Source organism: Mus pahari, chromosome 17 (assembly GCF_900095145.1).
Source record: "Mus pahari chromosome 17, PAHARI_EIJ_v1.1, whole genome shotgun sequence".
NCBI lineage: Eukaryota > Metazoa > Chordata > Mammalia > Rodentia > Muridae > Mus > Mus pahari.
This window is the reverse complement of record NC_034606.1, coordinates 65194714-65209874: the sequence shown is the minus strand read 5'-3', so window position 1 is coordinate 65209874 and position 15161 is coordinate 65194714. Positions and strand designations below refer to the sequence as shown.

At 50.3% G+C, this 15161-nt stretch overlaps 1 protein-coding gene across 1 annotated transcript; it reads left to right on the top strand.

Moving 5' to 3' along the window:
* The first annotated feature begins 1409 nt into the window (after positions 1-1409).
* Cela1 (chymotrypsin like elastase 1) lies at positions 1410-14619 on the top strand. The gene is made up of 8 exons (XM_021217075.1): positions 1410-1470; positions 2097-2179; positions 4344-4444; positions 4851-4976; positions 6266-6402; positions 7631-7776; positions 13512-13661; positions 14316-14619. The coding sequence occupies exons 1-8, from the start codon at positions 1431-1433 to the stop codon at positions 14331-14333; spliced, it is 801 nt and encodes a 266-aa protein (XP_021072734.1). The 5' UTR covers positions 1410-1430; the 3' UTR covers positions 14334-14619.
* The last annotated feature ends 542 nt before the right edge of the window (positions 14620-15161 follow it).

The following is a 15161-nucleotide window of genomic DNA, read 5'->3' as shown; positions in this document are numbered from 1 at the left end:
GAGGAGGAGGAGGAGGAGGAGGAGGAGGAGGGAGGAGGAGGAGGCCTAGTTTCCCCAGCCTGCTCATCCCTCTCCCTGAGATCACCTCTGTTTCTGGATGCTTGGAGGTGAGCTGCAGATGGAGCCCTTCAAGCTACCTGGGCACTGACTATCCTGAATGCTCATTCCTGTAAGACAGATTCCTGTAAGCCTCTTTCCCAGCCTCTCCCAGCCCTGCAGCCCCCAAACCTGGACTCGGGTTCAAAGGTAACTAGGGTCCCGGGGAAGCCTGGCAGCTTCCGAGCTACTGCACCCACAGTCCTCTGCTCTGAGGCCGGCCATCTTGTGCCCCGCTCGCTCATGGCCCTCTGTCCTCTCTGGGACACACCACCCTCTGACCTCCTTCTTCGACTGGCCTTTCCCCTGCTGTACTCTCTGCCCTCCTGCCCACATGCTCTTGCCCTGAGAGCTCTGTAGCTTCCCCCTGGAACCTTTCCAGACCTGTTTCCTCTTCATAGCATCATCTTCGCTCTGTTTCTGGGTTCTGGCCTACATCTCTGTGCTGTGGACAAACCCATCTCCCTCTTTGGACATAGAGGAGATGCTGTGTCTCCCCAAACCCCAATCCCTACGTGCACAGGACAGGTCTCTGCGTGTATAGTGCCACAGTGGACAGTGGGACAGTGGTGGATGATGGGAGAGATTCAGACAACATGGGGCACATATGACCAAAAAAACAAAACAAAACAAAACAAAAAACCCAAAACAAAACAAAAAGCAAAAAAAAAAGAAATCCTCATTCTTCATCTTGATTGAATTTTTTTAAAGACTTATTTTATGTATGAGTCTTCAGACACACCAGAAGAGGGCATCAGATCTCACTACAGATGGTTGTGAGCCACCATGTGGTTGCTGGGAATTGAACTCAGGACCTCTGGAAGAGCAGCCAGTGCTCTTAAACTCTGAGCCATCTCTCCAGCCCCATCTTGAATTTTTTATTATGTTTACCTATCTATGCGTTCTTGGTGTGCACGTGTGTGCATGAGGGCATGCGTGTGGCAGGCAGGGGACAACTCGCGGGAATCTATCCACTCTTCCTACCATGTGAGTTGCAGGGATTGAATGTAGGTGGTCCGCTGGGCAGCAAACGGCTTCACCCTCTCAGCCATCTCGAAAGCCCGCTAAGGATTTGCAGGCTGCGTCTCAACTGAGGTCAACTCAGTTGACTCGGGTTAAGTGGATGCCGACCTTGTTCTGTCTTTGAATAACAGATAAATGAGTTGACTTAAAAATTTGTTCATTTGTACTTTCATGTCACCTGCGCTATTCGCTGCCTTCTACCCACGGCCCTGCCCAGCAGGCAGGAGGAAGGTCAGCAAAGCTGCTGATAAGAGGAGTATAAAGAGGGCTCGCTCCATGGCAAGGGGACAGTGGTCTACTCTCTCCACAACATGTTGCGCTTCCTGGTGTTTGCTTCCCTGGTCCTGTGTGGTAAGTGGGTCATTGGGCCCAAGTTCTGAGGGAGGGGGACTTGAGCAGGGAGGGTCAGAAAGTCTCTAAGCCCGGGCTGGCTCTTTATCTCAGAGGAAGGCAGGAAGCTGTGCGCGCGTCAGTGTAGCAAAAAACCTTACTCTCCTGGAGCAAAGGCCAGGCTGAGACGCACTGCCTGGCCATGCAGGAGGTTGAGTCAAGAGGCAGAGAAGGAGCCCCTTGGGAGGTCCCCACCAGCCTCCTTGGCTGCAAGGTGCCCAGATTGGATGCGCACTGCTCTTGGAGAATCCTCCCGAAGCCCCAGAGGGGTTTCCTCCAGCTGAGCGGTGACCTTGAGTGGGGACGCGCCTAGGTGCCAGGGGGACCCTAGCCTAGTGGTTTGGGTAGAACTTCCATGGCAAGGCAGAGTGACACCCCAGACACCCCAGAGGAGAAGAAAGTGCTCTGAGGCACTGTTTTCAAAAGAGGCAAAAGGGGCGCAGACGACTCAGAACTGGGCCCCTCAGCGTTTTGGGGGAGAGCAGTGCATCTGCAGACAAAGCTTACAGTCTTCACAGAGTAGCTGCCGTTCCCCCCCCCCCTGCCAGACCCATGCTTAGTCATCACTCGCTCTCTGCCCCACAAAGGACACAGTACCGAGGACGTTCCAGAAACTAACGCCCGCGTGGTTGGAGGGACTGAAGCCCGGAGGAACTCTTGGCCGTCTCAGGTGGGTGTTGCTTTAGCCCAGGCTTTTACCCAAACAAGAGATGCTGTGCATCACACACCTTAAAAAAATTGTATTTTACGTGTATATGTGTTTTTATCAGCGGCAGCTCACTTTGCTGTCTAACTCTAGATTTTAACCATGTGTGGAACAAGACTGAGGTGGGAGTCTAAATACAAAAGATTAGGGGGAGATGAATTTATACACCAGTCATGTGGTCATAGACTCTCAAATGTGTGCGTGTGTGCGTGTGTGTGTGTGTGTGTGTGTGTGAGAGAGAGAGAGAGAGAGAGAGAGAGAGAGAGAGACAGAGACAGACAGACAGACAGACAGACAGAAGGACAGACACAGACAGAGACACAGACAAAGTGCCAGACTGCCACAGCACAGAAGGTTGCTAACCTTCCACCGTGTTTGTGGTGTGGCCTTTCATGTTTCTGCCGCTCTGCTGTATGCTGCATACCATGCAGGCGCCAACCCCTCAGCCCACTCACTGGGTCTCTCCGGACTACACCTCCCGTCTCACCAGTGCATGCTGGGAACCCCGATGCTTTCCAGGCATCCAGGCTTCTGTTGTTTGCTGACAGGGTCTGGCCCCCGACGCCCTAGCTGGCCTGAGACTGGCGGTGCAGACCAGGCTGCTGCTGCTGAACACACGGCTGCTGCTGCCTCTGCCTCCCAAGTGCTGAGAGGAACACGCCAGGCTTTTACATGGGTCTTGAGAATTCCAACTCAGGACGTTGGGTTTGCGTAGCGAACGACTTCACCTGTGACTCAAACTCCGTTTCTTCTTTCTGTAAACCAGGGACTTAAATCCAGGACCTTGGTCATGCCTGGAAAATGCTTTTTCTCTGCGTTACACCCTCACCCCACAAACTGCTTTTGTTATTCCTGCAACGGCTATGTGCCAGGTGGATCCGAGAGGCTCCACACACCCTAAATCATACCTGCGTCCACCTGTCCATAGCGTGTGTCCCAGATGGCACAGACTCGCATGGGCACCATGTTCCTTTGGCTTATGTTAGCACATCCTTTGGACTTGGCTCTGTGCAGATACAGACGCATAAGGCAGGTACGTCGGCTACTCAACAGCCATACTTCCAGATGAATCTGTGCTAGTTCAGTTAAACTCACATCAGTTTGAGCCCCAATTTTCAGTAGTTCTATTGTATAATATGAGAAAACACAAACTGATTTTTTTTAAAAAATGAATTTTCCACTGTCATTTCCAAGTATTCCCTGAGGTGAGAGGCCAGGGTATTTCTTTTCTTTTTTTATTTTTATTTTTATTTTTGTTTTTGTTTTTGTTTTTTGTTTTTTTTTTTCTGGACAGGGTTTCTCTGTGTAGCCCTGAAGGTCCTGGAACTCACTTTGTAGACCAGGCTGGTCTCAAACTCAGAAATCTGCCTGCCTCTCAGATTTTGTTTTAGATTTGTCAGGGTATTTCTTGTGCGTGTTTCAAGACAGGGTCTTTCTGTGTAGCCATGGCTATTCTGGAACTCACTCTGTAGACCAGGCTGGCCTCAAATTTAGAGAGATCCACCTGCCTCCGCCTCTGCTTCCTGAGTGCTGGGATTAAAGGTGTGTGCAGCCACTGCCCAGCAAGGGTGTTTCTTGAAGACACCGAGGAGAGGACCCTGGCGCCCTAAATTGGCTTCAGCGGTGGTGCAATGCCTTGGTTACCTTTGGAAAGGAGCTGATAAAAGCCCAGGGCAACAACCCGTGGGAAAGATTCCGAAGGCACGGTGTGAACCCTCACTTTCCCACAAGTGTAGCAAATGAGACTTTCCAGCTAACCCCAGAAACAACTAGATGGCTTCTCTGAGCAACTGTGGGCAGAGCGGCAGAACAATCGGCAGGGGTAGGTGATAGGTTTGCTATCCCTAGCCCAGAAAGTTAGAGAATGTTTTGAGTGGCATCAGAAAGTTTAGATGGGGGCTGGTGAGATGGCTCAGCAGTTAAGAGCACCGACTGCTCTTCCGAAGGTCCTGAGTTCAAATCCCAGCAACCACATGGTGGCCCACCCCCACCCCCCACGTAATGAGATCTGACTCCCTCTTCTGGAGTGTCTGAAGACAGCTACAGTGTACTTACAAATAATAAATAAATAAAAAGAAAGTTTAGACGGTGATACCAACCCACCCCCACTCTCTTCCTCCTTGACTAGATTTCCCTCCAGTACCAGTCCGGAGGATCATGGTACCACACCTGTGGCGGGACCCTCATCCGACGCAACTGGGTGATGACTGCTGCTCACTGTGTGGACAGGTAAGGAAAACAGAGCCGGGTTCCTGAGCCCACGGAGGAAGTGACTGAGCCTTCTGGAAGAATACCTAGTTTGAGCTTCTCAGGACAGTGTCTGGGTATCATTTGAGGGGACAGTATAGAGAAAGCACAAGTTGTGCGCGTGTGTGTGCATGCACACGTGTAACCTACAAGTTACCTCTGGTCAGCTTAATAAACTGAAAATGTCCAGCTGACTGCCTCTTCTCTGCCTCCTCAGCTGGTAGCTTCAGGGAATGAGAGCGCTTGCCCTGCCTCACCTTCAAACCCGATTTGTTCTCTGTCTAGGCTTGAGAATCTCAGTTCCCACCCCAGGGTTAAACTGCTAGTCCATTCTCACACTTTCCTCTGAGTGGGAAAGGAGGTCCCTCAAGCTTCCCTCTCTCTCCAGCCCCATGACTTATCGAGTGGTCGTCGGAGATCACAACCTGAGCCAGAATGACGGCACTGAGCAGTATGTGAGCGTGCAGAAGATCGTGTCACACCCCTACTGGAACAAGAACAACGTGGTTGCAGGGTAAGCTGGGGAGGCTAAACTGGGGCAGGGATGCCTGGCCACCAGGTCTCTGTCTCCTTTACTTGCTCGCCACGGCATAGAGGGATTGACTGAAACTTCATCTGTGGCTTTTGTACCCTGGATTGTTAAGTAGTGGGTTGCACTCGGGAGAGATTCCCGTGTCCTGCAGAAGAGCACGTGCTGGATTCTCACCCAGGACCAGGAGCACTCGGACTGGGGACGGCTTGAGGGCGCAGGAAGAGTTCTGGGTTGGTCTCATGTGGGCGTGTCTGCTCAACCGGACCCCATGAGGACTTCTCTCTGTTTAACGTCCCTGTTTTTCTGGGGATGGGAATTTGGTTCAGTTTTGGGTTTTTGAGACAGGCTCTTATGGAACTCAAGCTGGACAAAAACTCATGGTATAGTGGGGGCTGCTAGCTTGGGCGGGATTCTAAGTTTTGGGATTCTAGGAATACACCATCACCTGACATCACTCAGAACATTCTGGAACTTTCTGGGCTAGTGAGAGCAAACAGTCATTAATCACTTTATGAACTATACTTCATCTGGACAAAGAAATTTTGTTTGGTTTTGGTTGGAGAAGGAACCCTGGCCCTTCAACATACCAGGAGGATCAGGAGTTCAAAGTCATTATCAACAGTTAGAATAAAAAGATAGCCTGGGCTCAAAAATACCTAACCCCCTGTCTGAATAAATAAAATAAAATAATAAGGCAAAAGCCGGGGACATAATTCAGTGGCAAAGTCCCCTGTGACAAGCACTAGAAAAAACATGGTGGCCAGTGAACGAGCTGGTGGTTCAAGTTTGTAATCCCAGTCTAATACTGGCCTATATGTGTGAGACCCTGAGTTTAATGCTCCCACCACAAAAGAATAAAAAGGCATTTTATTCTGTAGAGTTCATAGGGAGGGATTCAAGTAATTGGTATAATTCTGACAGATGTCTCAGAATCTTACCTGTTTGAGAACTCTAGCAGAACGCTGCTTTTTTGTATATATCTATAAATGGGTTTGGCTCTGTTCACCAAAGCACAGCCAGACTGCAATTCCAACATTCTACCAGAAGATGCTGCTGTTGCACGTCTAATGTCCTGCAGCTCAACTTCTTCCAAGTTTGCCCCCTCCGTGTGTGTGTGTGTGTGTGTGTGTGTGTGTGTGTGTGTGTGCACGCGCGCGCGCGCGCGCGTGTGTTTTTCTGTGGGCACCTGATATGGGTGCTTAGAACTGAACTTGGGTCCTCTGAATGGCAGACCTTATCAGGTAAGTGAGCTGCCATCTTTCCTCCTGCAGCTATGACATCGCCCTGCTGCGCTTGGCCCAGAGTGTTACACTCAATAACTATGTCCAGCTGGGTGTTCTGCCCCAGGAGGGAACCATCCTGGCTAACAACTCGCCCTGCTACATCACAGGCTGGGGAAGAACCAGAAGTAAGTCATCCACACTCCCACCACCCCCAACCACTGAGGTTTGGTGTCCAGGGCATCTTCTTCGGTGGTCCTAGGCAGTACAGCCCGGGACCTACGACCTAGGGAACTAAAGGTCAAGTCTCCGATACATTAAAGGAAGAGGAGATGAGACAGTTGAGTCAGAGGTCGCTGCACCTCCGCAGACTGAGTCGGAATAAACACACTAGGTGGCTGTAGATGCAGGTCACAGGAGAGGTCTCTGCTGTCCGTACATCACCATGGGATGGTTTCAGGGGATAAGCTGGTAGGGCTGGGGACAGAGCGGGCCAGGGAGGTGGGAACCTCAGTGTCACCGAGAAGACACAAGGCAGGGGGTGGCACCAGGTGCTGCTTTGAGGACGACAGATCAAGTTTCCATTGTCCCTCACGAGCTCTTCTTAAAAATCGTCCGTTTTTATCGTTTTTAACGTGTGTGAGTCTTTTCGTGTGTGAGGTGCAGGGTCTGCAGGGTTTAGAAGATGACTGCTAGGAACTGAGCTCAGGTCCTCTGCAGGAGCAGTAAGGGCTCTTAATGGCTGAGCCATCTCTCCAGCCCCTGAACTAAATAAACTCTTAGGAAGCAGAAAAAGCCTGCGGTGGTGCTGACCTCTGACCCCAGCACTCAGGGGATCTCTGTGAGTTTAAGTCCAGTTGGTCCCGTGTAGTGAGTTCCAGGATAGCTATGGCTACATAGTAAGACCCTGTCTCAAGAAGAAGAAGAGAAGAAGAGGAGGGGGGGAAGGAGAGGAGGAAGAAAAAGAAGAGGGGGAGGGGGAGGGGGAAGAGAGGGAATAAGATACTGCTGCCTGAGAGGCTGAAATAGGGAGACTGGGAGTTTGAGACTAGCCTGGCATTATAATGAGGCCCCATCCCAAAAGAAGGAAAGGAAGAGAGGCAGGAGGGGGAGGGAGGGAGGGAGGGAGGACCGGATGGCTACAATGCCTCCTCTGCTCTGCAGTTTTGTGGGGCTTCTACTGTAAGCAGCACAGCAGGCAGAATTGTTGTGGAGACCATGCTATGGGTGAAAGCAAGCAATTGCAGCCCTGGGGTTGAGTGTCTGGGAACAGTGAAGCTGTAGCTACCACCCACAGAGGAGAGAGAGGGACCCATGACCTGCAACAAGCTGGCAGGAGCTGGACCCACGTTCAGGTCAGGAGATCTTGGGAAGGAGTCTTCCCTGCACTGACTTCCGATGTGAAATCCCATTCAGCCAATGGGCAGCTGTCCCAGACCCTGCAGCAGGCATACCTGCCCAGCGTGGACTATAGCATCTGCTCCAGCTCCTCTTACTGGGGCTCCTCTGTGAAGAACACCATGGTGTGTGCTGGTGGAGACGGAGTCCGCTCTGGATGCCAGGTAAGTGCACGAAGGGGTGAGCCCCAAGGGTCTTCACTGGACACCCCCCGCCCTTTACACTCTCTCTGTTCCTCACCTGCTCTTGCCCCTGTGGACAGACTCAGCTTCCTACTCTATCACAGAACCTCCAAGTTCCAAGTGGGAGGGGACATGAGAGTTCCTCGCTCAATATCAGTACTTCAAAAGCTGCAGTGTGGCCTGACCTGCCTGTACCTCCTTGTGTATTCTTTAGGAGTTGCTTGTGACCTATATTCTTTTCATGGTAGCGAGGGGCCAGGCCTTTGGGGACCGTGGCAGTTAACTGTCTGGCAGGTAGTCTCAGCCCCATCAGTCCTTTTTGTTACACTTTACCACTGTTGCACTTTACCCTGGGGCTGGCTCGCAGGAGGGGGTGCAGGTGGGAACCGCAGAGGAGCCTGCACTGAGCAATCTTATAATCTTTCTTATGCAGTGCACAGGCTTCTCTATTTAGACAAGATCAAGCCACATTACAGGTTGCTCAGAGCAGTTCAGCCGGTGCACGTGGCCGTGGCGTGTGTGTGTGTGTGTGTGTGTGTGTGTGTGTGTGTGTGTGTGTGACACAGGAAGCGGTGGGGGAGGGGTGCTGGGATACAGAGATGGCAAATGAAGGAGCCAGGAGCATCGAGGCAGGCGTTGTAACATTGTGGCTAAACGTTTTGATAAAGGCAGACTGGCATGGAGGCCCCCAACACCTCCTTCTCCTGCAGCCAGGAAAGTTTAACCTTCCAGGAGACAGGGAAACCTGCAGGGAGTCCCAAAGGTTAAGTAGAAAGAAATCGGAGTGAAATGGAGGTAAAGTCATTCAAAAGAAGTTCTCTCTTTGAATGAAGAGCACAGACAAAGACCTGAGGCTGAGAACACCCAGGGACTGGTCTTTCCCTTCAGCTAGGACAGAGCTGGGATCAGAAGCTCGCAAGCCATACCCAGCCTACTGACTGGTTCTGCATGGACCACGAGCTACTGACGATGGCTATACCCTTTTGAAATGGTGGTTGCTGTTGTTGTCGTTGTCGTTGTTTTAAGAATCAGAAGGATAGCATTTCAGCTGGGAGGCACATGACATAAGCATAAAGTCCTGGGTTCCATCATCGGTGCTCCATGGATGGAATCCCCCGAGGTGTGGAGGTGCATACCTCTAACCCCCAGGGATGCAGAGGGCGGGGGGGGGGCTCTCAGAATAGCAAGGTCATCTCGGGCTACAAAGCCAAGGCCAGCCTGGGATACCCGAGGTGCTATCTTGAAAACAGAAAAGAAAAGAAAAAAAAAAAATCAAACCGACACAGCTTGGGAGAGAAAGCCAGGTGAGAACCCTCACCCCAAGGAAAAGTTGCAGAGTAATGAGAGAGGGGTGGGTTGGGGAAGGTCCACAAGAACATAAATGCTTGAATTCTTCAGGGCTGGGTGGAAGAGAGAAAAAACACCCAGACCGGTAACAGGCAATAAGGATCTGCAAAACCTGGGGAAGACCAGCAGGCAGGTCATTCCATAGCTGGAGTTTTGATGAAAGAGCTCTGTGGCTACTAAGTGGCTAATCTGGTAACTGTCTGTAGAATGTGGGGACAGACACACAAGGGCAGGTAAGGGTAAGAAGGCATTCGTCAGGGACCCTTGGATGGGGGAGAGGGACAGACACAATCTGGTGACATTAGAAACAGAAGTCACAGACAGGTGGGTCTTTAATGGGGAAGAAAATCGAGGGTAACAATAGGCAGAGAAGATTTCTTGGAGAGTGAGGAGGGCGGATAATGGATGGACCATGATCCTAGTAAAAAAAGGGAGAGCTGGAAGCCAGAGGCCAGCCAGCTGGACATGGCTTTAACTGGGGGTGGGGGTGGGGGACCATGGGGGCGTTCCCTGACCGTGGGCAGGTTTGCGAACTGGGCAGCCGCAGGTTGGCGGGTGTTCTATTTTATTGCTTCTGGTTACTCATGAACTAGGAAATCAACTTGACTGCAAAAAAGGAAAGTGCAAAGGTTGTACAAGCGTGGATAGCTACGGTGAACCGGAAAGGGTTACCCTTCGAGAGGGCGAGCTTGGCTTACGCTTCCCTCACAGTTCCTTGGATAACTAACATGAACCGGAAAGGGTTACCCTTCAAGACAGGGAGCTCGGAATAGGCTTCACTCACTCTTCCCAGGGTAACTCACGTGAACCCGAAATGGTTATCTTTTGAGCCCTCGAGTTTGGCACACGCTTCGCTCACGCACTCTGCCTAGGATAACTAAGGAAACATGAACCGGAAAGGGTTCTCCTTCCGCTCACTGTTCCTCCGTAGACCTAGTTAAAAGGGATGGGTCAACTCCAGGCTGGGTTTTCTGCTTCACTGGCCACAGCTCGGGAATGCGGCTTGATTACAAGGTCCCAGCTTTGTGAAAGAGGAAGAGAACTTAGCCTGAGGCTGGTGCAGGTCACTGCAGGTCGGAAGGAGCAAAGGGATTTTTGTGAAACCAAAGAACTACAGGAAGTAAAGGAGCCACTGCTTTTGCAATTTTCCTTGTTAAAACTTAGACTAAAAAACAAAACAAAACAAAACTAGGATGCTGGGCGTGGTTACTTTAATCCCAGCACTTTGGAGGCAGAGGCAGGTAGACTTTAGGGTTCAAGGCCAGCCAAGGGCTACAAGGTAAGACCCTGTCTCGAAATGAAAACAATTAATAATAGTAATAATAATACCTTAAGAGACAGACAGACTAATGCATAGTACAACCTTCTCTAGGTCTTCAGCAGCCAGCCACCCCGTCACTCCTCAAGTCTAGCCTGACCACATTCACACATCTCTGCTTTAGAAAGAGAGAGAGAGAGAGAGATCTAGGTCTTCAGCAGCCAGCCACCCCGTCACTCCTCAAGTCTAGCCTGACCACATTCACACATCTCTGCTTTAGAAAGAGAGAGAGAGAGAGAGAGAGAGAGAGAGAGAGAGAGAGAGAGAGAGAGAGATTTTATTTCTCCAAACTGATAAGTCTTTGAAACGAACATGTTTCTGAATCCTTTCATACTGAAGATCCCCCAGATAATGGGCCTGAGGTCTTCAGAGTCCTAAGTGAGCCCAGTTCTCCTCAGGCAGGATTCAACGGGTCTCAGTCTGTACATCTACACTGGGTTCTTCCCGGCTTCCCCTCCTGACCCAACTCCTCAGTCACACACACACACCCGCTCCCCCCCCCCCCCCCCGTCTCTCCCAGCTTCCCTCTCATGTCAATTAGCATAATGCAATAGTATTATACAGACTCCGTTCTCTTCTGTTCCATTAGCTCTGAAATACTCTCAAAACATTAGTGGTGGGGCGCGGGGGTGGAGAGATGGCTTGCACGGCAGCTCAGCCTTCCCTAATTTCAGTTCCAAGAGATCTGACACCCTCTTCTGACCTCTGTGGACACCAGACATGCACATAGTGCACAGATACACAAACAGGCAAAACATTCACGCACAGAATGTAAATCTTTGTTTCCCCTCCCCCTTAGTTTGTCAGGCTATGGGTAGAGTGGTTTAGGTGTCTTTACTTGAAGACAGAGTCACGCTTTCCTAAGCAGCTGGGTCCCAGTGTGTTCTGTAAGGATTCGCTGCGGTTGAGCTCTTCGGCCACTTCCACTGGTTCTTCTTTTTGTGAGTGTTTACATGTGTGTGCAAGAGTAGGCATCGGGTCTCACCACATAGCCCTGGCTATCCTGGAACTCACTCTGTATAGCGGGCTGGCCTCCAATTCATAGAGATCGGCCTGCCTCTGCCTCCACCTCCTGAGTGCTGGGACTAAGTGTGCACGCCACCGCAGACCGACTTCTAATGTCATTCTTCGGTGTTGTCCACCTTTACTCTTGAGCCAATGTCTCTTACCACCCTGTAAGTCACAGAAGAAGCTGGGATCTAGGATCTGCCTGTTTCTGCCTCCCAGCACTGAGCCTATAAGTGAACGATACTATCCAGGGATTTTTTACTTTAAAATCTGGGTTCTGAGGATCAATTTCAGGCCTCTGTGCTTGCTTTAAACTGAGCTGTCTCCTCAAATTCCTCTTCTTTTTAAGTTCAATTTTTTAAAGATGTATTTATTTATTTTATGTATATGAGTATACTGTAGCTGTACAGATGTTTGTGAGCCATCATGTGGTTGCTGGGAATTGAATTCAGGGCCTCTGCTTGCTCTGGCCCTACCCTCTCTGGCCCAAAGATCTATTTATTGTTTTATGTAAGTACACTGTAGTTGTCTTCAGACACACCAGAAGAAGGCATTAAATCTCATTATGCATGGTTGTGAGCCACCATGTGGTTGCTGGTATTTGAACTCAGGACATTTGGAAGAGCAGTCAGTTCTCTTAACCACTGAGCCAACTCTCCAGCCCTTACATTTAATTTTTATTGATGCTGGACATATTCCTCATGTTGGCAAATGAGACTATGCGTGAATAGAACAGTCATTCGTTGCATTATCACAGTTCCCTCTCCAGAGGGCACAACTTTCAGCTAATTTTTTTTTTTTTTTTTTTTTTTTTTTTTTTTTTGCTTAGAAACTCTCTGTGTAGCTCAAACTGGTCTGGAACTCACAGACTTCTAAATTCTAGGATTACAGGCATGGGCTGCTATGTCCAGCCCAGATGATCATTTGAGATCTGCCTACATATTGTAAATATATTGACATATAATTTACACACACCCACATTACACACACACGTTGGGGCTACAGAGATGGCTCAGCCATCAAGAGTGTTTCCTGTTATTCCAGAGAACCAGAGTTCAGTTCCTAGCACCTACATCAGGTTGCTTACAAGCTACCAGCTCCTGTAACTCCAGACCCAGAGGATCAAACTTTCTTTGGCCTCTTCAGGCACATACACATAATTAAAAATTAAAACTAAAATTAGCCAGGTATGGAGGTTCATGCCTCAAAATTTTTTTTAATTAAAAGTAAATGTATGTGTGGGCATTGTGGATGTGTCTGGCACCAGCAGAAGCCAGAGAAGGGGAGAGATCCCCTGGACCCAGAGTTAAGACAGTTGGAACCCATCATGTGGGTGCTGGGAACAGAACCTGGACTCTCTGCAAGAGCTTAACTACTGGATCAACTCTCCAGGCCCTTCAAGGCCCTGCCTAAAGAGCAAGCGGGATGGGAGAGAAAAGAAGAGAGAGAGGGAGAAGTGGGCATGAGCTTAGCCTGTGTGAAGCCATGGGGTTAGGTTTCTAGCCTCGCCACAGCAATAGCAGCAAGCATTGCAGCCTGCCCACCCCCAGGAGGCAGACGACCCAGGTCAGTTCCAGAACCCACCATGGAAGGAGAGAGCCAACTCCTGAAAGTTGTCTCCTGAAACCTGCCCTGCAGGAGGAGCAGCAGAGCTCTAAAGCCAGGCAGCCCACCCCGCGCAGCCCTGAGAGCCACTTCAGACCTCCCTTTGCAGCCACACAATCCGAGTCTCTCCCCCCCCTCTAAACATTTGTCCTTCATAGTGCTCATTCACGCCCTGCCTTGGGTTATGGTTCCCGGATTTGTTTAAGTCTCCCCCACACTACGAATTATGCGACTGTCTCCCTACTATATTTCCTCTCCACAAGGGTGCACAGAACTTTACATTCTCCCTTCCTTCCTTCCTTCCTTCCTTCCTTCCTTCCTTCCTTCCTTCCTTCCTTCCTTCCTTCCTTTTTTTCCTTTCAGTGTGTCTCTGTATCCAGGTGCACAAGTGGGAAGGGAGTGAGCTGCATTTTTGAGTTCTGTTGTTCTTCCCCGGCAGGGTGATTCTGGGGGACCCCTCCACTGCATGGTGAACGGCCAGTACGCTGTCCACGGAGTGACCAGCTTTGTGTCCAGCATGGGTTGTAATGTCTCCAGGAAGCCCACCGTCTTCACCCGTGTCTCTGCTTATATTTCCTGGATGAATAATGTGAGTCCTTTAAAATGATGGGTTGAAATTCTCTGGCGATCCAGGCGCTGGCTGGGCTAGGCAGGAAAGCCCAGGCTGGATATATTCCTCCTGATTCCCTTCTCTCCCTCCACAGAGGCTCTCTCCATGACAGCACAGCCGGGCAGAGCTCCCTTCACAAGGGCCAGGAGCACACCTCGCAGTGCAGTTTATAGTTTATTCTATGCAGAACCAAGCACATACACTGCTCCCCTGAGTCAAAGCCAAGGGAAGGTTAGCCCCAGAAAGGCCTGACCCCATCACCCGACTCTCCCTTAAGCTCCTCCCCATTTTCACTTGTGAAAAATGTCTTACCGCCTTAAAGTCCCGAGGAAGAGTCAGGTGAGGCTGCCTGGCTGTTCTAGTAGTTGAGCCACATGAGAGATGTCACAGATGTCACAGTGCCTTCCCGCCGGCCATCAGACACATTCTGATGTCCTCGGTCCATGAATCTTGGCTTGCAGCCATTCTAAGACCCATCCTTGCTTGTCTTGGCATACACTGATCTTGTTGATCTTGTCGTGTGAAAACTACTCTCTCTGTGACCATCCCATAATCCCAGCGCCACACCCAAGCAGAAACCTTGAGGAAACAAGAGGACAGGGTTACTGACTGAACATGCTGTCTTTTCTTCAGGTCATTGCCTCCAACTGAACATCTTCCCAAGTCCAGTGGCCTCCCCAAGATGGTTCTTAGCTTTGCAATGAGACCTGAAGTAAGCAAGGAGTTAGGGCTGGGATTATCGCTCGGTGGCTGGCCGGGCACTTGTCTAATATGTGCAAAGCCTTGGGCTCCATCCCTAATACTGCAACAGGGGCAGGGGGTGCTGCTGGTGTCTTGGATCTCCAGTATCTGGGGCAAAGGTGGGGGGTAATGAAAAACAACTCAGATTACTGAACCAGATACAGAAAGGCAAATAAAACTCAACGTGTTATCATACTGTGTGTTCACATTTATAATTAAGCCCCCTTAAATACAGTCCTGGGACTAAGAAGGGGTTCACCGCATCCATGGCCTGGCTCTTCCTTTTGCTCTGTATTTAGAACAAGTGCTCATTCCAAGATCCTGGATGACAGGATGCCCTAGAGATAGGGGATTAGGAGGTCAGAAGGCAGCAGCAACAATGTAGGCGGGCCAGGGAGGAGAAAAGATACTAAATAAAGAGAGGAAATGGTCAAGAGGAAGACAGAGACCAGAAAGGAAGAGGCCACGGTTCGGGGCTAGAGTTAAGCATGAATCGGCATTTTACTGCTGGGACTAAAATAGGCAGCCAGATCTGGGGCTCCAGAAACCAAACACGACTGGGAAGAAGATAAGGCTGCTGTACCCTGGTCAGGGCTCCCTGTGTCAAGAATGGCCCGGGAGAAACGAACGGGAACTGAAAGGAGAAGTTCTGGCTGGTGAGAAGCAGCTTTTCCCAGCAATCACCAAAGACCAGACAAGAGGGACTGGAGTAATAGACGACATGGGGCGGGGTGGGGG

Bases quoted from the DNA above. Each gene is read 5' to 3' on its own strand.
- Cela1 (XM_021217075.1), top strand. From the start codon at position 1,431: ATGTTGCGCTTCCTGGTGTTTGCTTCCCTGGTCCTGTGTG. The intron at 4,977-6,265 runs GTAAGCTGGGGA...TTCCTCCTGCAG, and splicing joins AAGAACAACGTGGTTGCAGG to CTATGACATCGCCCTGCTGC. The intron at 7,777-13,511 runs GTAAGTGCACGA...CTTCCCCGGCAG, and splicing joins GAGTCCGCTCTGGATGCCAG to GGTGATTCTGGGGGACCCCT.